At 49.7% G+C, this 23243-nt stretch overlaps 1 protein-coding gene across 1 annotated transcript in view; it reads left to right on the forward strand.

Moving 5' to 3' along the window:
• The window catches only part of Sip3 (septin interacting protein 3), a 31452-nt gene extending 20757 nt beyond the window's left edge, over positions 1 to 10695 (forward strand). Inside the window, exons 12-14 of the mRNA XM_077680932.1 lie at positions 525 to 708; positions 9391 to 9545; positions 10087 to 10695. Coding sequence (XP_077537058.1) covers positions 525 to 708; positions 9391 to 9545; positions 10087 to 10265 — 518 coding nt within the window. The 3' untranslated portion in view covers positions 10266 to 10695. The remainder of the gene's footprint in view (positions 1 to 524; positions 709 to 9390; positions 9546 to 10086) is intronic.
• Positions 10696 to 23243: the final 12548 nt, after the last annotated feature.

A 23243-nucleotide genomic window follows, 5' to 3' on the forward strand; every position in this document is an offset into this window, starting at 1 on the left:
CGAGGCTGCCTCTATGGCTGCCTTCTGCACGGCCTTTTTTTGTGAACAAATATGGCGGCAGCCATGCAAACATGCTGTGGCAGAAGTTTACGCACTTTGACCTTGAAAAAAATGAATTTGAGCACTTTTTGGACACTGCTAGCCTGAAATGGGTAGATAAAATGGCGACCGGACTTGCAGCAAGCTTCGTTAACGCGGGGTCACTTTCCAAAAACATTTTGTCGCCGCAAGATATGAAATACATGGGCTTCTGTGGACATTTGCCGGGATCCGAAAATATTTCATTGCCGCAGGGATTTTGTACTCGTGGGATTTCGTAATTGCGGGGTTTGACTGTATGCATGACAATACGGTATGTATGGATTCCTGCTCCTGACTAACGTATAAGCGGTGGAACTGTGATCCAGCAGTGCCCCATGTACCACAAGGAACTCATGTTCCACCTTGTTAGAGAGAAGAGTGAAAATACCCTGCAACTGCCGTGATGTTTATCGTTCCGCTGTGTGAATTGTGAATGGCTGCAGTGCTGCCGCCGCCCCCTCCGGTGCCCCCTGAGGGCCTGGAGGCCCTGTCGGTGGAGGAGCTGAACGCCATGGAGGGCCAGGAGAGGGAGCAGGTGGCGGCCCGCATCCGCGCCCTCCGCAACATCCAGACTCTGCTCGACGCCGCCGTGCTTCAGCTGCAGCAGTACAGCGCCATCGTGGCCAGGTGAGCGGGCTGTTTGCACTGCGTGGTGGCCACGAGGTTTGGCCTCGGCGAGGACAGTTTGCCCGGGAAGCTGACGGCTGAGGTGTCCATTTCAGTTGCATGCTCTCTCCCGTAGCATGGCCGGAAGCAAGTGAGATTACATGCCCATCTTACGGCATCTTCTGCAATATAAAAAATTTTCGTAATTGACCAGATTTAGGGGAAATCCCCAAGGTGGAGTAAGATTATGCAATGGAAAATTTGACATTCCCCTGAAAGGCAGTTATACGGCTACAAGGGAAAGCTGCACAACTTTCTCAGGAAGTTTGCAGGTGAAGAACAATTCATCCTGGTCCCGGGTTTGAATTCTGGACCAGGGTGAATTGTTCAACTGTGGAATTCTTAAAAAAGCCGTGCAGCTTTCCTTTGTAGCTGTATAACTGCATTTCATGTGGAGGTCAAAATTCTTTTTTGTTAAAAGGCTTGCAAGTTCAGGCTTGTACTTCAGGCTTGCAAGTATCTGCATCCCTAACCTGCTGCATCAGTTTAGATTTAAAAATCAAAGCACAGCAGGATCGAAAACAACTCAGTTTTCATTTTGTGTATGGTGGGATGCTGCATTACCGAGTCTGAGTCTGCCGATCTGCTGAGCGTGGCAGCAGTGTCGCACCATGGTGGGAAACTGAAAAATGCCTCGTTCTCATGATGATTTCAGGTAGAGTTTTACTATTGCAATGCATCTAGAAGTGTCGACTAGTGCTATTGCAAGACTAATTTGCCGAACTGGCTGATGCAGGCAAGAAGCAGCTGCAGATGGAATTAAGTTGAATGTGAACGTCTTCAACAGAATTCTCTCTGTCAGGTCGCATGAAAACTTTACTAAGACAAATATCCCAATCAAGGGCTTTAGTTTAAAAGAAAATGCTTCAAATAAAGCTCTTGGTTGGGGTATTTGTTTCCACCTAAATGTAATTAGCGTTTTGGGTTCGTAACTTGAACCTTTTGTTGGTGAAATCTGAAATAATGGTATTTTGCGACGATAATGCACTTAGCAAGTTTTGTTGCCTTAAACATGCGGGTAATGCACGTGTTTTAAACGTTGAGTATAGCACCAAAGATGTCATGCCATTTCCAAGTGGCTCTCTTAGCTGTGGCAAGGCATTTGAAACAAAATGGTTATGAAAACTGAAACCCGCATCTGTTTAGAAGAGCACTGATAATTCAACCGCGTGCAAGTCGTCTGACCCTAGCCAGTTATGTCATCTGGAAGAGTGAAGCCTATGGCTGCACCAGTACGTCACATACCATATGCTATTACATGACGCAGTGGCAGTATTAAGCAGTGAAAGGCCTTGTTAGATTACACAGGGTTTTGTAATGCCTGGCGGTGGGGACAGCAGCTCTTGCAATTAGCCATTTTGATGCATGGCTCCTGTAGAACTCGTTAAATTCATCCACCACCCCAGCATGCCTAATGCTGCACTGTTTGGACGTAGAGACTTTAGCTCAGCCGAAGTTCATTATCAGGCACATATTCTGTCCACTGCAGTTACCCAGCAGCAGGCACATTTTTAGCACTATTTAAAGATCAAGCACTGGAATGGCATTTGCATTATATAAATGCCTTTTAATAGTGGTTCTCAGGTTTTCTGATCTCATTTCTCTGGTTTCTATGATCAGTTGTGCCGGCTTTGTCTTATAGTAGCTCCCCCTTTTCTCCTGGTAACACTGGCTGGTTACGGAAAATTTTCAGGTCTTGTCTTCATTAAAGGATGCAGAATTTACTCAGTGCTTACTAATAGGGGTGTGTGAATACTCGAATATGAATTGAACAGTGCATCCGCAAATAATTCGATTCGCGAATTTAATATATACTATTTGATTTTTCGAATAGTCGAGTGGATTTTCCGAGTGTGTCCGGATCTGTGAAAGCGAAAGATATCAGCCCATGCAAACGCACTGCTGGTGCACCATCTGCTCGGCTAGTTTCACCGAAATCGTAATTTCGATGAGCGTGTCTTAAGGGGGGACGTGGCTTTCAAAATCAACTTTTTTATTTCTTTGTGGATTTTGATGAAAATTGGCACAGCAACTGGAAATGCTTCCGTGATAACACCATAAAAATTTCAAGCTAATATTCTGAAAACTTTTTTATGTATTAAATTTTCTTTCTGTTCCGCTTGTACCGAGCTTGAGCGGCTTATAAAACATGGTAGAAAATTTGTTCGAAGTGCTTTGCATTCCCAAATGAATGGATGAGGTCGTGACAGTTTTAGAATTTTTTTTTTTACAACACAATGTTTTTTAGTTTTCATTTTTTTAGAGGTTAATGTGCAATAGGCATGTTGACTGTGAACGATTATGTGAATAAAAAAATCACAAAAAACAAATCTGGAAAACCAAGAGTGTCACGACCTGAACTGTTCATCAAGGAATGTAATGCAAGAAACGGAACCAAATAGACCCAGCGGTCACAAAGAAATCCCTGGTACAAGCGACACAGGTGGCAAAAAAAACTGTTTTGAGAAAACGGCTTCCAAAGTTGCAACATAGGTTTCACTTATCAAAAGTCGTCACGGTTGTAGCCTTTCATGTCCTTTTGAACATGGGGCTTCTGGAATGCCTTGCCTTGAAATTGGAGTGCCTCTCACAGCCTTTCTCTTTCCAGAAAATATCATTTTCAGCTCCTCTGTGAAGAGTACATACCCCACTTTGCAGATCAAATGAAGGGGGAGATAGGTTTCAATGGGCTTTCAATGCAAAGTAGGTTAGCTGGTTGGCTGTATCGCACTGAACAGCCTCCTTTTGCAGTGTTGTCACCATGGCAACAAGTTAAGCATTTTTTTTACTTAAATTTGAACATTTTTGGCTTTTTTTTATGTTTTATCATCTTGCCTGGCACAGCAACTTAGTACTCATACGTGCAGGTGTTCATTGCCAAAAGTTTGCATACCACAAGGATGAAAATGAGCTACTTTGAAGCTTGGTAGAGTATTCTGCATAACTCCCAACTTCAATGCAAGAGCATATTTTTTTACTACTTTTGACATTCAAGGCATCCAATATTTCTCGCAGCAAAGCCAGTATGCCCTGAGCAATGGAATCAATAATTTCACTAAAAAATCACTGTTAAATGCTGCGACAAACGTACATTTTTAATGCAGAGAACATATTTTTATTCCTATATTACTAACTCAAACCTGTTTGCATGAAAATTACAAGTGCACGGGAAACGTTGCGCAAGAAAGGCGATATGGCTCGCGCGCATCTTAGCGCACGCTTACCGCGACATATCGAACTTTGATTACAGCTGATATGGCTGGTCAGGTCGCTTTTAAGATTAAATCTAACGACGCAGGCATTAATTACAACTACTGGCGTTCAATCGTAACCGGTTGCCCAGTCATGTGCTGCCCCAATGCGCGTCGGCTATGCCGTGCGCGCCGCAGCGTTTGACGCGTCGACCGTTTCTTTCTCAAGGCTAGCGAGCCCACAGTCAAAACACAGCAATAACTAAGCGTGTAAACATCGCAAACCCGACCAAAAGTTCACTTCACGAACCGCTATTGCAAGCGCGCACACCGCGTCACCCTCCGGGGTCTGGCGACGGTAGAGTCACGCGCACCACGAAGCGTTCGATGACCTCCTCCTTTCGAGCCACACAACTTCCCGTAATCTGGCTCGTTATCTCCGGCATTCCCACCGCGATAACGTCCGTGTTGAATGCCATAGATTGAACAGAAACTCGGCCGAGCGAAGCGGCGAAAATGAACTCAACCCGCTCGCTACGCAGCTCAGGCGGCCGCCATCTTGCATTGCGCCCGTGACATCCAATCAGGAGGGTCGGTGTTCCGCGCCCCGACCGAGGACCAATAGCGCTTCAGCATCTATTTCTAGCTTCGTTTGTGCGTCGTTTCTTTTCTGCCGTTTGTGCGTTTGTGAATGAACGAAGATAAAAGAGGCGAGCAGAACCGGAAAGACGATCGCTCGGCCGATCTAACCATATCAAAATGGCCGCGCCCGGTGGCACCGGTGCGGAGATAGAGCGCTCCGAAAATTGCCGTTTTTTCGCCCTTTTGCGCTGATAGTTTGTCACCGCGCCTGACAAAAGTATTTTTTTATGCCACTTTGCGACGCTTTTCAGCCTAAAAACTTTGCAGACGCATAGAATAGGAAACATAGAAGCCGAATATGTGGGTTTCAAAAAAACGATGTTTTGGTCATTTTTCCGAAGTTGAAAGCCGCGTCCTCCCTTAAAGAGGCCTTAAATTTTATCCTGCCGCACAGAATTTGTGATTACGGTGATAGGTTCTTTTCTTCGTGCTGCTGTTGTTAGAGTTCCTGTATATAGCTCCCCTAGGGGAGCAGAGTTGCGTGTCCATCCGCCATCTTGAGTTCCAGGTCGTGCGGGAAAGCCACCCTTCTCGCATGCAGGAGCTGCCGCTGGGCCGCCGCGCCAGCGGCAGCTGCGAGGAGGAGTGGCGAGGATTGCCGCGTACAAAAACTGGCGCTCGATTCTCAGATTCTCGGGTGCTTATCAGCTGAGCCTGAGCGGCCGCCGCTTCCGCGACCGCCGATGCTCAGTCGAGCAAAACTGACTGAATACGGGGCCTTGTGCGCAGCACTGAAAGTGGGTTTTCCTGTCGAACTGGAACCCGCGGCATGTGGCGATCAGACGCGCAACTCTTGTGCTATGCGATATACAGGAACTCTAGCTGTTGCCGACTCTTGCTGCCATTTTGAAAACAGTTAAACCTCGATATAATGAACTTCAATATAACGAAATTCTCGATATAACAAAGTTACAAGGCATACACAACTTAATTCCCATTGGAAACCATGTATATTTTATCTTGATATAACGAAGCAAATGTTGCTGTAATTTCATTACAATGAAGTCTCTGAACTTGAAGATAATTTACCCACAAGGACAACTTCCCCGTGACGACATCTGAGGGAAAGCGTTGGCAGCGCGAGCGACTTGGCCGCGAGTTACCCACGCGGCCGGGCCTTCCGGGGCACGCGGCAAGCAAGGGAGAAGCAGCGAAATCCTCCCGCTGTTGTGAATGGGCATGCCACCGCAGTCACCAAGGTTGCAACTCGCATCCCAGCTTGTCACCGATGTTGGTTATCAGCCATCCTGACGCTGTCTCCGCTGTTAGGACTGGGCCCGCTCACCGCAGCCACCACTGTTGCGACTGGCCATCTGAACGCAGCCACCGGTGTAGCGATGTTGCCTTGATCCGTCCGCTATTGACGTGGCATAGAGCAGAGCGATGAAGTTCTCGAGTCGACGAAAAGTTGAAGCAACATTTATATACAGTATGTACAAGGGTAAGCAAGCGTTATTAGGCTTGCACAAAGGCGACAGCACCTCTCCACTCGGTGCCTCCGAAAAGTGCCGCCGAAGAATGCCGACGATAAGTAATAAGTGCCTCCGGGCGGGTTTCTATACCCCCGGAAGTTCGTTGGAGCCCCGAGAAGTTTGAATCGCTCCAATCAGGACTCTCGATGGCTGAAGTTTGAAATCCAACGAATTGTAGCGAAGCGACGTCCACGCCGTCTCCGCAAGTCGGTCGTTCACCCGGTGCAGGATTCGGCTGAGCCGCCGCGACGCTGCATACCTCCTCCCCCTATGCTCCCTTGCTGCGACCCAAAGCACCCAAAGTGGTCTCCCTCTTTCTCGTGACTTCGCATCGCCTGGTGCGTTCTCTCGTCGCTTTTATTTCCCGCGTGCGACGCCGCCATGAGTAGCTGTAAGCGGAAAGCTATTTCGCTTGAGCAAAAAGCGGCGATCCTGGAAGCCGTTTCGAAAGGGGAAAAGAAGAGAGATGTTGCAGCTCGATTCGCGATATCACAAAGTACGCTGTCAACAATTTTAAAAGCTAAGGACATCATTCTCGGCTCTGCAAAATGTGGCACGGGCGCCCAGCGCAAGCGACTGAAGATGGCTACATACCAGGATGTAGGCAAGGCCGTATTCTCCTGGTTTGACGCCAGAGCGCAGAATGTGCCAGTGAGTGGTGCAATTTTGCAGCAGAAAGCGAAGGATTTTGGTTGCCTGCTCGACAAAGATTCCTTCAAGGCAAGCAGTGGTTGGCTCCACCGTTTCAAGGCCCGGTATGGGATTGTCGGACGTGTGCTGTGCGGGGAGTCAACATCGGCCGACGCGCCTGAAGCCGCTACTTGGCTGGAGAAGGAAATGCCGAAAATATTGACGCGATACCAGCCATCGGAAGTCTGCAATGCGGACGAAACAGGATTTTTTTATCAGATGCTGCCGAATAGGACGCTAGAACTGAAAAGGGATCGGTGCCACGGCGGTAAGCAGAGTAAGTTGCGTATCACGGCTCTTCTGTGCGTCAGCATGGATGCCAGCGACAAGCGGGTGCCACTTGTCATTGGAAAAAGCAAAAAGCCGCAGCGCTTTAAGAACACTTGGAAGCTGGAAGTGCAGTATACGTCGAACAAGAAAGCGTGGATGTCCCGCGACATCTTTTGTGACTGGTCGGGAGTTCGACAAAGAGATGAAGAGCGCCGGCCGCAGCGTGCGCCTCTTGGTGGACAATTGTTCTGCCCATCACGTGGATGACGTGGAGCTGACAAACGTCGAGCTACAATTTTTCCCACCGAACTGCACTTCGTTGGTTCAACCACTTGACCAGGGAATTATCAACAGTGTGAAGTGCTTGATCGTCGGCGGCTGATCGACAAGCTGCTGTTCGATCTCCGCTTGAAACAGCCCACCAAGGTGGACATTTTTCAAGCTCTGGAGAGGTTCTCTGCATCCTGGAAGGTGACATATAAGGAAGTAATCCACAACTGCTTCCAGAAAGCCGGATTTGAGCATGGTTTGGCTCGAACAGCAAGTACCCCCGAAGAATGTGACAGCGCTGAGGACAGTGAAGAAGCTATGATTGCTGCTCATGCACTGAGCGAGGAAAACGATCAAGCGAGGCTTTAAGAAGCATGGAGGCACCTGGAAAGTGATGGGGCCGTTCCTGATGGTGTCACTCTGGACGACTTCCTTTACGCCGACTCTTGCGTTGTCGCTACCGAGGAAGTGACAGACGACTCCATCGTGCAGGACTTCTGGGAAACACGCAGGAGGACCCAGGCAGTGACACTTATGCCGAGGACATTGAAGCCCCAAGCAATCGCGAAGTGCTTGATGCAACTGACGTGCTTCGGCGCTACACGAGTTCGACTGGGCAGCATGATGCAATGCAGTCCCTGTGGACCTATGAGCGCACTGTGAAGCCACATCTGATGTCAAACCAGACGCAAAAGAAGGTCACGGACTACTTCCAGAGGAAATAAAGGACTGATTGCTTTGGTAGGTACGGAATTTCGATGCAACAAAATTTCATTATAACGAAGCAAAGTGCCGATTTTTACGACTTCGTTATATCGAGGTTTAACTGTACTGCGACTGGATGTTTACATTTTAGGGCAGCTTCCGGTAAGCGCCTCCGTGTTCTGGCTTTTTTAACACAGTTGGTGTATGTTTGTTGCATATTGTTGTTTTTTTTACCACAGGGGATAAAAACAATAGACATTTTTACTGTAGTGCAAGATTTCCTTTAGCAATGCATCGTTCACGCTTCACCCTCCCAATGTGCTGGCTTCCAAAGTAGTGCCTCATCGTGGTCCGTGGTTGTGGTTGTGCAGTATTTTCGTGTCACATTTTTCATGCCTGCAAAGTGCTCACTCACTATGGAGTTGTCTAGTAGTCTGTGATCGCAGTACAGCAAATCTGGTGCAAGCCGTCCTTAAAATGCGTATTGTGTCTGCTCCGGATTCCTGAAGTACCGCCTCATAGTTTGGCGACTGGCCTGCAGTGAATGAGGGTTGAAAAGTGCGGTTCTTCGGGTTGAAAGAGAATGTCATGGCTCCCAAACATGCAGAGTAGCTTCTGTTTTTGCACGAAAACCTGTGAAAAGTCAAGGCCTGTAAAAAAAAATGGGCATTCGATACGATATTCGACTTTTTTTTCCGAATTCGATTCGATATTCGATTCAAGAGTTACTTTTCAGTATTCGCACACCCCTACTTCGTAACATTTTGGCTCCGTTTTCAGTTCCAAACAAATTTCAGGCAGAATTTTTGATACCTTTTCCTGCACAAAGAACTTCAGCAGTTGGAAAGGAGCTGTAATTTGTGCCACGTTTATGATTTTTTTTTGTCCTAACACACACCTGAAGAATTGTGTTTAGGTACTTTGAGGTTAATAACTGAAAAAAAATAAAAAGAAACAACCAAGAATCAGAAAATACAGTGGGTATCCCATCGGTCGCACAATTGGCCAACACACTGAGCAGTTTCCTGTGTAAAAAAAATTTTGGTTCATCCATCTCTAAGGAAGCGCCGTATGGGGGAGTGTTCGCAGATGTGCCTCTCACCCTTTAACGCTTACGGTTGGGCCGATCGTCGTCACGAAATGAGGGATTGTTCCCGCTCTTGTTTTCGTGATTACTTTGGTTTTTAGTGTGGCAATAATAGATGCATCTTCAGTGCTTTGTCATTATGTAGCGGTACAAGGCAAATTTTGAGGGTTCTTCCAGTAGGCAGTTCAGTTATTCTGCGACCACTACGAAGTAGAATTCATTGCTGTTGGGGGTGGTTTTCTAGTGGGGTGCTCTTACGAAGATGTGTGTTGTTGTCGCTGCTAGATTTTGAAGGTGTTGTCATTGTCGACTGCAGGGAAACCGTGGCCGGGCAGCAGACGGCAGCGCAACAGAAACGGCCATCGTCTACTACGTCGGCTGCTGCTGCTGCTTCCACTTCTTCCGCTGCTGCCTCCTCAGCCGAGAGCGTCGGAGGGGCGACGTCAGGCGCTGCGGGCGCTTCTACATTGGGTACGGCCGCTTTTATTGCTGCTCACCTCTGAGTGATGGGACTGAAAACGCTGGGGGTACTGTCACTAACGGAAACCAAATGTTTAGAGGCGTGGCCACAGAAGAAGTGCTGGGAATTCAGCGTTTAAAACCGTAAAAGCAAATATACTAGTGCTTCTCTCATGTGGCACGCAAGAATGTAGCACTCATTCTTGGTCAATGCCCTACACAGCTATGCGGGTGTTAGGCAACTTTTTGTGCAGCATCTGAGGGTTGCTGAAGCCGTGCCTCCAACGGCTGATGCCCTAAAACGCCCATCATATTTGTCATTTTTTGCACCATACCCCAAGGGAGAGGATGCCAGTGTCCTGTCCTTACAAGAAAAGCTGTCTTAGGAACAGGCTGCGGGAAAAGCAGTAGAGGACGTGCATGACGGTGCTTCAAGCTTGAAGTATCGCTAGCACGAAATGCTGGCGTTTTCAGGGTAGTGGTTCATGTCACTCCTCATTGTGTAGCCATCGGCTGTTTGCAGCCTCTCAAAACTCCAACCTCTTGCATGCAGGAACCAAGGAAGGTGCAATGGCGTCGGCCGGCCTGGCGCTGCCGGAAGATGACCCCAACGCCGAGGTGCGCCGGCGACGGCTCCAGCGGTTCTCCCAGGGCTCCATGCCCAACGGAGTTTCTAGTCCAGACACGGCCAACTCAACTGGCAATGGCGACGACAACGGCCGCCCCCATTAGATGTGCCCTCTCCCCACCCACTTTCCCCCTCCACAGCACAACTGGCACTTGCAGCAGAGCAAGAGGCAGCAGTCGTCTCCTTGTTTATCTCTCTCTCTCTCTCCTCCCAACCCAAGTCATTGTTTCCCCCTTTCCGAGATGCCCTTCCACCCTCCCCGTGACCCCGGCCTCTCGTCGCCTGCTCCGCACGCAAAATCAGCTGTCAGTGCGCACCTCGACACCTCTTCGGTTCCCGGGCTGCTCTCGCCACCACCAGTGCGCGGACCAGAAGTCTTCTCCGTTTTCGAAATCGCGTCCCCGCCCGCCGTGCCCGTGCGGCAGGTTAAACGGGGGAGTGTTCACAGATGTGCCTCTCACCCTGTAACGCTTACGGTTGGGCCGATCGTCGTCATGAAATGAAGGATTGTTCCAGCTCTTGTTTTCGTTATTACTTTGGTTTTTAGTGTGTCTTTTCTCACCCTGGCTCTCTCTCTTCTGGTTTTTTTTCTTTTTCCTCGTTTCTTGTGATTCATTAGAGCGCAGTCTGCGGTTCTTAATTTGTGTGGACTGCCGAGGGAGCCTTGGGGCTGCCCCTCTCTGCCCAGTGACACTCTCTGGGTCTTATGCTGGAGTGTGGTGCCTCTGACAGCATCATCGGCCAAGAGAGGGGGCATCCTGACAATGGTGGTGACCTTATTTATTGTACAGAATGTGTATAAAGAACGTGACCAACTGGAAGGAATTTCAGCCCGGTACTTGTTAGACATTCCTTTTTAAATAAAAGAGAAATACACCGGCCAATAAAAAGCACTGCATCGCCACTATTCCCTGTTCCCCTTGGAGCAAGTCAGCTTCGCTGCACTGGGTCACCGCCCGGACCAAACGCTGCTCCATCCCGTCGTGTCGGGACGTGCAATGACTGCAAGGACTAGGCTTGCTGTTTGGAGGACTCGTTCTACCAGCCACTGCGTGAATGAGCCTCTTGAAGTGATATGTTCAAGAACACAAACTTTGTGACCTGAAATTGCTAATTAAGGTAGTTGGAACTGCTCTATCGTTGCAACTTCCCAGTATGGCCGGCAAAAATCCTAAGAGCTCAGCATCACAAACTGCATTGTATGCAAAAAGCAAATTGAGGCAAGACCACAAAAGCGTGCTGCGCCTTTCAGCATTGACAGACCGCATCACGCTTGAACAAACGAGCAAGAACAAGTGTGAGAAAGCAAAATATGGTATACCAAGCACGTAGCACCCAGTTTCACACTAAGTTCCTTGTCATAGTTATCGGTTGAAAAGAAATTAGTATTTGGTTTAGAGTCGTATGCTATTGCAAAAGCTACGCCACTTAAAGCCGACACTCAAATTGTTTCAGTTAGCTCCTTCCCAGCTCGCTTGTAGCAGGCATGATGCGGGGCAAGCAAGCCCTCAGTGTTTGACCAGATGTCAAAGAAGGCAATATTTCGGGGACCTGAAATTGCGTGCACAGTAGTAGTACTTCATTTTTGCAGCAGACTGCATGGATATCCGATGCAAAGCTTGTGGTGCATGTCGACTTGCGTCATGAGCGCTCGGCTTAGCGTGCAGGTTAAGCCACTGGGCCGCTACAGCTATATTACCGCTAGAGCTGCTACCCCTTTTTCACTGTTTGTGTTTGTTTATATACGACAAGCAGTGGCAAAACTCTAAGATTGCTATTGCAATCAGCTAAATGTGAGGTGCGACCATTGGCTGCTGTGTGAATTCGCTCAAGTCGTTTCTACTTCTACTAGGTGGCACCACCTCCCTCTCTGGAAATGCCTTCAGGGACCACGGAGGAGACAAAAAAAAAAAAAACTCCCCCCACCTCCCCGAAGGGGATCGTGCGGAAATGCGAATGCATTGGGTGCACCGATGAGTGCGCTGCGGCAAGCAGTAACGGAGAGAGGCGTGCGCTCCACTGCATTTATATACATTTTCCGAGCGCAGCGAGCGGAGAGAGGGTACGCGGAGAGGAGAGACCCGCGCAACACGCCCGCCCCGCGCGCGAGCTCTCTCTCCCGCCGAGCTCCGCGATGCGAGCGCCCTCACACGCCCGAGCGCGCTCCTCCTCTCCCCTTGCCCTCCGCTACTCCCGCCCGAGCTACCACCTGCTCCGGTTGCTAGGCGCGCCACAGCTGTTGCCAGGGGCGAGGAGGAGCGCGGAGAGATAACACCTGCGGGCGCACGCCGACGGAGCACGACAACCCCCGACTAAGAAATGCATTCGCATTTACGACGACGAAGGCAGAACTACGAGGCGCGCGCTCACGTGCGCTCGCGCTAGAGGAATGCAGGCGCACGCCGGCCAACGGAGCAAGACAACCCCCGGCTAATAAATGCATTCGCATTTAAAAGCACTGATGAATACTATACTTCCAAATGAAAAATTTGGGCGCAGCGCGAACTGCAGTCTTCTCGATCACGGCGCATGTATCTGTTGCATCTCGGGAAGTGATTGCGTGATCAGCGAACGCACGGCGGCGTGCGCTGCTCTGCCGTTAGAGGGTTTTAGCATAGCGGCTCCCGTACGCTACGCTAAGGTTAGCGGGTAGCGGGACCGGACTGCGCATGCGCGCGCGGGGAGTGCGAGGAGGTTGCCCCTCAGCGGAGGGAAAGAGCGTGCATGGCGAAGGCAGGCCGCGCGGAACTAATCCACCCCACCGTGACGAATTTGCTCTCCCCAGTCGCGCCCCGCTACCCGCCGCCGTAGCGTTAGCGGACGGAGCACGCTATGCTAAAACTCTGTTATCTCGCAGGGCTCGCCGCTGGTGAGCATGTTGTTGGAAATCGTGTTTGAACCTCCCGCCCCAATGTCACGTGGTCGGATAGCCATGAATGGAGGAAGAGCATCTGGCGAAAGTGTGAGGGGAGGACGCCCCTCGGCAGCGACGCAATGGAGAAAGTGTGAGGTAGCGGCAGGGAGAGATGCCCATAGCAGGGCGTGCTGCCCTCTCCCTCATACTTATGCAAGGTGCTCCACCGCCAACTTATTTCTGAGAGATAACAAACTTTATTGAGCCTTCTAGAGCCGTTTAGGCGCTTGATGGGGTGGTGCCCTCTTCTCGGGCCCCATATGTTTCCAGGTAGGTACTCTGTGCTCTGGTGATCAGCGCAATCTGTTCTACCAGGGCAGGGCTGGACAACAAGGTATTTCATGCCTCAGGGTTGATGTGAGGGGAGGCGGGGGGGGGTGAACTTGGGAAAATTGCACTCTCCTATTATGTGTTGGAGTGTGCCCAGTTGTCTGCAGTTGGGACATTCTTTCTTGTATCTACCCGGTTGAACTTGTTTCGGCGATAAGTGTGGGGGAAGGACCTGGCTTGGATTTGTCTATATATGACTTGCTGCGCTCTGCTTATAGATAATGGTGTGGTTTAGGATATTGCTTCCTCCCGTCTTTATAGAGACTGATATATGTCCTCGTAGCTCGTTATGGGTTGCTGTTCCTGCTGCTCTGCCCGGCTGATTAGTTCTCTGGCCTGTTGTTGGGCAAATTCATTGCCCTCCACCGAAGAGTGGGCTGGCATCCTTATTAGCTCATGGTGGTTTGGTGGTACTTTCTTTTGGAGGATTCTCACTGCCTTAAGACATCCATCCTTTTCTGAAGTTCCTATGCGCTTTATGGGAGTCCGTGACTATTTTCGTAGCTTTTGGTTGAGTCAACACAACGGCAATTGCTATTCAGCTTCCTCTGGGCTTGGTGTGATGACTGAGGCACGTGATGAGCATCGTCCCTTCCTGTTACTGCAATCGTTGCTCTCATTGAGTGCTTGGGAAGTGAGGCGTCTGTGTACGTCACGCCTTTTTCTTTAATTAGAGACTCGTTTAGGGTCTTGGCTCTGGCCTGTCATCTTCCTTCGTTTCTGTCCGGCTTCATGTATGAGGTACCGGTTTGCTAGTTATCCACTGTCTCTGCCCATGCGGGCGGTATAGGGCCTTTGTTTTGACGATATTTTAGCTAGGACGGCTGTTCCCGCTTTTGTTTGGCTCAGTTGCACCGTTTGGCTTGGTAGGTGCGCTTCAATCAATTCGGAGACCGTATTATGCTTGGGCACCCCTAAGGAGCCATGAAGAGAAAACAAAAGTTTGTTTTATTCGAAAGATTAGGTGTTTCATAGTACCCCAAGCGCTTTCCCGGAAGCAAATGATGCTTTATTCACTGAGAAATAAGGCAATTTAAGCCAAAATTTTAAATCTCCCGCTAAAATTGAACATTCCGTGACGTGTACAATGGCGTCATAGAGCCGGTCCATGAAACAGATACTTAGTATGTCGACTCCGTATAGCACCCACACGCGGGAGTCGATCGAGACGGCGGCCATTTTAAAAATACTAGTAAAACCTAGTGCACCCGCAGCCCTAGTCATGAAATCGCCTGATACGAAGAACAAAACTATCGCCGAGGAGCTCGGGCTTGCATTTAACAACCTCACACCACAAAAACGCTCAATGCTTCTAAGTGCACGAGCGGCAAGAGTTGTGGGATACGCGGTGGATGGGAAAGCGACCATTCCGCGATAGCCACAACAGACGAACGCCCAGCCGTCGGCACCGCTGCCTCGTCAGCCCCGTCGCGACGGACGAATATAGACTGGTACGTATGTGCCGTATTTTGATTACGGTTAATAATAGTTCAATTTCAGTAGCAGTATCACTTATGCCAGTTGGCCGGTGTCGTGTATGGAAAGCCGTTCGCGCGAGCTCTCTGCTTCGACCAGAAAGATACGAGCGTCAATGCGCGGTGTTTACGGCATTTTTTTTCCCAAGGTCAGAGCGATTTGACGAAGTCGGCGACGAGCGCCAGCATGTCCCAGGAGTGAGCTAACGTAAGGGTCCCTGCCGTAACTGAACAAACTGAAGTTTTCAGTGGTTGTAAACTGGAAACGAGCTCGTAACGACAGCAGCAAGCCAACACCATTCGAAACTTACGCGACGACTGGCACTATCTCGTCGCTTCTTGCTGTTCCTTACTCCCCTCGTTTCTATTTTTACCTTTGCTGGTTGGCGATATGACGGCCAACCTCCTGTGAAGGGATTACGATACGAAGCAAGGTCGCGGCTGTGCGTGCTGGAACGGTTCGTTGGCCCCGAAGAGCCTCGAACCCGAAAATTCGTCTGCGCGACGGCGAGATGTCGAGCTCGGCCGGCGCTAGTTTCGTATGCATTGGCGCACACGCTTGCGAGTTCGTTCGGACCTTCAACCGTTTACTCCACCGTTCTTTGTCATAAAAAGAATGTGCAGTATGTTTCACGGGCATTTAGCTCTCTATGCAAGCTGTAAGCCCTGCCTAACATGCGTTTGCTTTTGCCGGCCTCCGCCAATCGCAGAGCATTCCCAAGTGACATCACAGGTTCTGTTGCGGAAAATGAGCTGGTGGGTCGCATGGTCATTTCCTTTTTTCCTAATTATGCAGCTTATTTGAGCGAAGTTTGCGTTATAAGTGGTGTCGTTATGGTTCTAACGAGGCAATCTTTCGAATGAACCAAACTTGTGTTTTCTCTTCATGGCTCCTTTAAAGGGACCCCGGAAAGCTTTGTGAAGGTGGCAATCAAATGCATTCAGGTGGTAGAACACTTAACAAGAGATTTTTGAGCCAAGTGTGAGCCCCATACGTTGTACGGATAATTTGTAAACAATTTTTGAAGATTGCCTTTCTCAGCCGATGAGCGCGACGCCGCAGCGAGCCGACCGCGGCTGACGCAACGGCGAAGGCGCCCCCTGATTCGCCCAATCGCCGGCGAGGTCGGCCGCCGGCGGCGTCACTGCCATTGGCTTCCGGCTGCTCTTCCTCCTTCCTGCGCGATCCCGAGGCAAAGCAGGTCCGCAGCGATTGACGCGTGCCTAGGTGCAGGAATGTATAGCTAGCGCAGATCGAACGGAAGTCAAGCCAACGTTTTTAGATACTTTTTCAATTCCGTATCTCCCCGCCGCGGCCATGGAGGCCATGGAGAGAAGGCGGCCGGCCGCGACTCTCGCCACCGCGGCGCTGCGGTTGCGAGTTGCGCTACGAAAGCGAGCGTCGTCTGCTAGCGGGGAGCGGGTTCCGCTCGGCATCTCCAGTCCTCACCACTTGTGGGTGCGTACTGCAAAAGAAATAACTATTCGCGGATGTTTCATCATTTTGTTGCGGCCGTTGCAGTTCGAGATCTATTTGAAACGGGCGGTATTATGCAAGGAGTCGTGTAAGTACGCCCGGGGATTTGAAGCGGTGGCTTAAATATCAAGAACGACAGTGTTTTAAATGAACGTTCGCGTAGCAGTGGCTGTCAAGCGTGCACACAAATTATCTTGCCATGCCAATTGCGCAAATTTATTGCATCACGAATGATATTTCATCACACGACTGTTGGAGCAGCTTCCGTTTCGTGGACAATATAGGTGGTATCGTGCCTCACAACAACGCCCCCGCTTTCATTCCGGCCGCGTAAAAAACAATATCCCGCCGCTGCATGCCTCGGTTCTTTCTAAAGTTATAAAGTTGGCTGGGAGCTGTACCGCACTATTCTCGACCATCTGAGCAAAATCGGTGCACTGCAGGGGAACAGCTAGGCGCCTCATGGTTGGACAACTCCTCTTGTCGCTCCATGGGCAAGTGCTCTCCTTTTGTAATCACCTAGCTTGTGCGCAGACGCTGCCTTTCTCTTTTTCGGAGATCGCTGCCGAGTCTGCTTCCGCAACAAATTAAGTTGCTGGGAAAGTTCGGAAAGTTAACGGAAACTGCACCTTCCTTCAGTGTGAGCCCGGTCGATCTCGGCGACTTTACGTTAATGATACCTATATTTCTTCGCAACGTCCTTTTCGAGAAAATGAAGTCCACATACTTTGCGCGTTTTCCTTAGCTCTTCGACCGCGCGGGGAAATATGGATCCGATGGCGGCGCTAAAAAGTGACGCTTCCGAGTGTTGCTTCTGTATCTGCTCGTACGTATACAGCCATGTGCGGAACACGTTGGCATTTCGGTAAGCCATCAAAGAAAACACAGCGTATTGACTTAGTCAATGAAATCCTCGATGAAATCGGTACTGTTCAATAGCGTCACAAACTGAACGCACTGTAAGGGCAAGGTTCGCGCACAGGGGTAAAAAAACAAACGCAAACGAAAGGAAGCAACTTGTAGAGACATGCAATTACTCAGCCTACTGGAGCACGCGTATGCAGTCGCTATACCTTGTTCAAGGTTTAATTTTCACACAAACACACACACACGCACACACACACACACGCACACATATATACAATTGAATGTTTCATTCCTGACACATAGTTTCACGTATACTTTGCAGTACGCCAATCCCTTTCGATCCTCTTACGACGAGTTTCCTATGCGAAGCTTCGGTGCAGGGCGTGGGAAAAGCACAGGCCAGTAGAGGTGAGTGAAATATTTAAAAATGTCATACAACCAGAATCGTATTTCCACCCTAGCTGTCCGTAGCACTGCCACACAAGAACAGCCACGACTGATCGTGCGGGCCTGCCGGACGACTGGCATTGGAGCCCTTGACTGAGGACACACCCCAACGAGGCTTCACTTCTGGCCGCCAGTATTTGCAATAAAAGTTTGTACCACCACAACCAGAATAGCACTGCTATAGTAGACTCCATCTGAAATGACCCAAGTATCTCCGCGCGTCGAGATACCACCAATTCCCCGCACGGGGCACCTTGAGTAATCTTGGTGACGGTGAGTGGCGACACCGCGTACCCCGAGCCCCCCATATACTTAAGTTGTTACCTACCGTGGCTAGAAGTTGAAAGGTGAAGGGTTAGAAGCCGTGAACGGTGGCCGTCGGAGCCTTGGTCAAGCGCCGGCCGATGGGCTCCCTGCCTGTCTACCAAGCAGGGAGCTCCGGGACCTCTTTGACTACCAGGGTAAGGTCAAAGAAGAAAGTACCCCCGTCTCCCTGCTTTTTCCTATGCCATATGGATAATTCAACCCCCCCCCCCCCCCCCCCCCACCCACCAGATGTGATCGGCCCCCGAAAAGGGGCCGCACCGAAGTTTCCTTTCCATCCCTTCCAACAATCCACATTCCGAAACCTGACAACTATCCTCGATTCTTGGTTATCGAGGCAGTTGACAAAACAAACCCTGTTTCTTCCATGTCCGTATTCTTGATCACTAAGTTCCTGGAAGGCATCCTCGGAACATCGTTCGATGCTAAGAAACTCCGTACCGGTGAAGTCCTAGTCAATGTCAAGACGCAGCAACAAGCCACTAACCTGCTGTCGCAAATCTGCATGGCAGATCTGGCCATCAGAGTCACTCCCCATCGTAGCCTCAACAGCTCTCAGGGTGTGATTTCGGAGACCGATTTGTTGAATGAGACCGAAGCTGATCTGTTAGAAGGCCTGAAAGATCAGGGTGTAACTGCAGTGAGGCGTATCACCATCAGACGAGACAAGCAGGAAATCCCCACAAAGCATATAATCCTGACTTTCAACCGCTCCACATTTCCTGAATCCATTAAGGCAGGCTTCATCTCGTCCTCCGTCCGAGCGTACATCCCGAATCCGCGTCGCTGCTACAAGTGCCAGCGGTTCGGGCATGGTACTAACTCATGCCGGGGCCAGCCAACCTGCGCTAAATGTGCCCAACACCATCTCACTGATGACTGTTCATCCAATCAATTGCTCTGTGCCAATTGCCAAGGACCTCACGCTGCATATTCGCGAACCTGCGAGCGGTTCAAGCTTGAGAAAAAAATAATAAACATCAAGGTCACGGAAAACATCACCTTCCCAGAGGCGCGAAAGAGGTTCGCCTCTTTCCCCCTGGGGAGGTACGCCGACGCAGCTCGCCGGGGGGCGGAGCGGCGTCTGGTTTCGGCGGGGACCCAGTACCGCGAGTCGGACTTGGTCCCGCCCCCGCCCCCCCTGGGTTGCCTCTGGCAGCCCAACCCGCCTCCGCACCACTCGCTGAGCCAGCAGCGGTTGTGGTGGCAACCTCTTCCGTCGGGACCGGTGCCGCTCCCGTCCCTGCCTCCCCATCCTCCAGTGCGTTGGAGGGTGCCATGGACACCACGGGCTCCGCACCGGCTCCCACCGCCACCGCACCGCCCGTGCCACTTCTGGTGCCTCCGATACCTGCGGCGGTGGCGGGTCAAACGAAAGGCCCTCGAAGGGGGGCCAAGTCCGGGGGGCCCGGTTCGACGGGTACACCCAGGACATCAGACGACGAGATTGACGTCGTGCCATTCTTGCCTGCAACACAGCGCAAGGATCGGCCTCCGACGTCCAAGCCTACAGAAAGGCCCAGAAAGCCCAATCCAAGAGTCACAGCCCCGAAAGACGACACATAAACATACACATTCCAGTAGCTCTCACACTAAATAATGGGAAGAGAAAATATTGTTCAATGGAACTGCAGAGGCCTTCTGAATAATCTTGACGACGTGTATGAGATTCTGCATACCAATCAGCCAAGTTTAATGTGTGTCCAGGAAACACATCTGAATTCCAAAGACACAAATTTCTTGAATAGTTACCTGGTATACAGGAAAGACAGGGTTGGCTGCACACACTCTTCTGGCGGTGTGGCCATAATCGCCCGCAAATCCTTACCATGCCACCCTGTCACCTTGAACACCGTCCTTGAGGCTGTAGCAATACGCTTAATAATATTTAATAGGTTGATAACGGTATGCTCCATATACATTCCTCCTGATGTTACACTTTTGAGCTCAGACTTCGAGGCGCTGGTTGACCAGCTGCCCGAACCGTACATTCTAACAGGCGACCTTAATGCTCACAATTCTCTCTGGGGCTCTTCTTGTACGAATGCCCGGGGTCGCCTGATAGAGAGGTTTCTTACATCCTATGGAGCATGCCTTTTCAACAATAAACAGCCTACATATCATAACATAGGACACAACACATACTCATCTCTTGACTTGGCTATTGGCTCCGCAGTTCTCTTTCCTCTTCTTGAGTGGGGTGTGGGAACTGACCCATATGGCAGTGACCACTTCCCCACCTCACTTACATATATAGGTAAAGGCCCAAGCAGTTCATCTTCCCATAATAGGTTCAATGAAGCACGAGCTAAATGGAATACATTTACAGAGACAACCAAACTACACCACACATCCATAGGACACCTACACGTTGAAGAAGCTACCCAACTCCTCACGGCGCACATCCTCGACGCCGCCGAAAAGTCCATTCCCCACGCCTCTGGTGCCCCGCGCAACTAGCGGAGGCCGTGGTGGAATGAGGACTGTAGGCGGGCGCGGGAGGCCCAGAACAAGGCGTGGGGTATCCTCCGTCGGTACCCCACGTCGGGTAACCTCATTTTGTTCAAACGGGCCCAGGCGTTCGGAAAACGTGTGCGCCGTGAGGCAAAACGAGAGAGTTGGCGCACCTTCCATACATCCATTAACTCATACACAGACGCACGCAAGGTATGGACAAGAATACGCAAACCCAAAGGACAACATACACATAGCCTGCCCCTGGTCAGTACAACAGGGGACACACTCGAAGACCAGGCTAACACACTCGCACAACACTTTCAACACGTGTCCAGCTCTGCACACTACACAAACACTTTCTTGAAACACAAAGCCTCTTGTGAAAAGAAGTCCCTACGTGACAACAACAAATCACAGACTTCTTACAACTCCCTGTTTTCACTACATGAGCTGAGGGCTGCTCTAAGCACGTGTAAACCCTCAGCTCCAGGCCCAGACAACATCACATACACAATGTTACAACACTTACACGCAGACACACTCGAAACACTTCTACATCTATTTAATAAAATATGGCTTTCGGGGCACATTCCAAAGTCTTGGAGGGAGGCCATAGTAGTGGCTTTTTTGAAGGAGGGAAAGGACCCGTCGTCCCCCTCAAGTTACCGTCCTACAGCCCTGACGAGCTGCCTGTGCAAGCTCTTCGAGAAGATGATCAATCGCAGGCTGGTGTACTTCCTTGAGTACAACGGTCTTCTCGAGAGCTGCCAGGCAGGCTTCAGCGCGGAGCGCTCCACCAATGATAAGCTTGTTGCATTGGAATCCTACATAAAAGATGCCTTCATTCACAAACAGTTCTGCATTACAGTCTTCTTTGATATGGAAAAGGCCTACGACACGGCATGGCTATACGGCATCTTGAGTGACTTGAAGTCATTCGGTGTTTCGGGCAACATGCTTAGCACTCTTTCTAGCTACATGTCTGGACGAACTTTCCGTGTAAGAATTGGTAGTGCACTTTCTAATGTACATGTTCAGGAAAATGGAGTGCCTCAAGGAGGTGTTTTGAGCTGCATACTCTTCATAGAGAAGATGAACTCACTCCGTAAGTCATTGCCACCAACCATTTCTTGTTCAGTTTATGTAGATGATGTCCAAATATCTTTTAAATCATGTAATATGTCAATCTGTGAACGGCAAGTCCAGCTCGGCGTGAACAAACTTGCTGGCTGGGCGGACACAAACGGCTTTAAGCTGAACCCCGTAAAAAGTACTTGCGTTGTGTTCACCCGTGTTCGCGGGATCCATGTGGACTCTGACATTACTCTAAACGGCGTGTCGATTCCTGTAAAAAAGGAGAACAAGTTTTTAGGCCTAATATTCGACAACAAACTAACATTTCTTCCTCATCTGAAAATGCTTAAGCAAAAATGCCTAAAAACTATGAATATCCTTAAAGTTGTCTCTCACCAATCGTACGGTGCAGACAAGCAGCTACTCCTGCGTCTTTATACTGCACTGGTAGGATCTCCCTTGGACTACGGCAGCGTCGTATATGGGTCTGCAACGAAAACGGCACTTAAAATGCTTGACCCAGTTCTGCATTTGGGGCTTCGCCTTGCTTGTGGCGCCTTTCGCACCAGCCCTGTTGAAAGCCTCTATGCAGAGTGCCACAAATGGTCCCTGTATCACCAGAGGATATACACTGACTTGTTGTATGCCTCTAAAATCATGTCTCTGACAAATCATCCTCTTAACTCGACCATTCATGATGCATCCTCACAGCAGCTCTTTTTAAACCGTCCATCTATTCCCATGCCGTTCCCTCTCAGAGTGAGAGCAGAAGCTTCTGAGCTAGCAGTGTCATTTTCATATATCCACAAGACACCGATCATTGATTTTATTGCACCATGGCAAGCCAGGGATGTTTCTTGTGACCTGTCCTTTGTGCAGTTCGACAAAAACAGGGCACCAAGGGCAGCTATTATGCAGCATTTTCTCTTTCTGCAGGATAAGTACCAGTGTGCAGAGTTTTACTCCGACGCATCAAAGACAGCTGATGCTGTCTCTTGTGCTGCGCATGGACTGAACTTTAACGTGGCAAAAAGAATGAACTCCCACAACAGCATTTTTACAGCTGAAGCACACGGCATTTTACTTATTTTAGACCCATTGTCCAACATCAAATTCCAAAGTCCATAATTTTTAAAGATTCTCTTAGCGTTGTACGTGCACTTTTGTCTAGAAAACGCTCAAAAAATTATCTAATCAATCTTGTTTTTAAGGGCCTTATGGCGGCATATGCATCGTCTTGAAATAACAATATGTTGGGTTCCTGGCCACTGTGGAATAGCCGGGAATGAAACCGCAGATGAAATGGCCACTGCTGCTACACTCTTGAATTCAGTGGGCATAGCAACACTGCCGTACACAGATATGAAGCCACACATCAGACACCAACTTCACAACACGTGGCAAACACGCTGGAGTGAACAGACAGATAACAAGTTACATGTAATAAAACCTCACTTGGGACCATACGCTACTGACTCACAGAACAGGCACATTGAAGTTACCTTAGCTAGATTGCGGATGGGCCATACCCATGTAACGCACTCGCACCTGCTCACGGGATCTCCAAGACCCCTGTGTAGCAGGTGTGGGGAGGGCCTATCCGTAGTCCACATCCTAATCACATGCAAGGCACTCGACACAACAAGACACAGACACTTCAAGGAACTATACAGACAACACATTCCGCTACACCCTTCCTTGTTTTTGGGTGATAATG

Source organism: Haemaphysalis longicornis, unplaced genomic scaffold (assembly GCF_048455015.1).
Source record: "Haemaphysalis longicornis isolate Haplotype H1 unplaced genomic scaffold, Haemaphysalis longicornis Haplotype H1 scaffold_8, whole genome shotgun sequence".
Lineage (NCBI taxonomy): Eukaryota > Metazoa > Arthropoda > Arachnida > Ixodida > Ixodidae > Haemaphysalis > Haemaphysalis longicornis.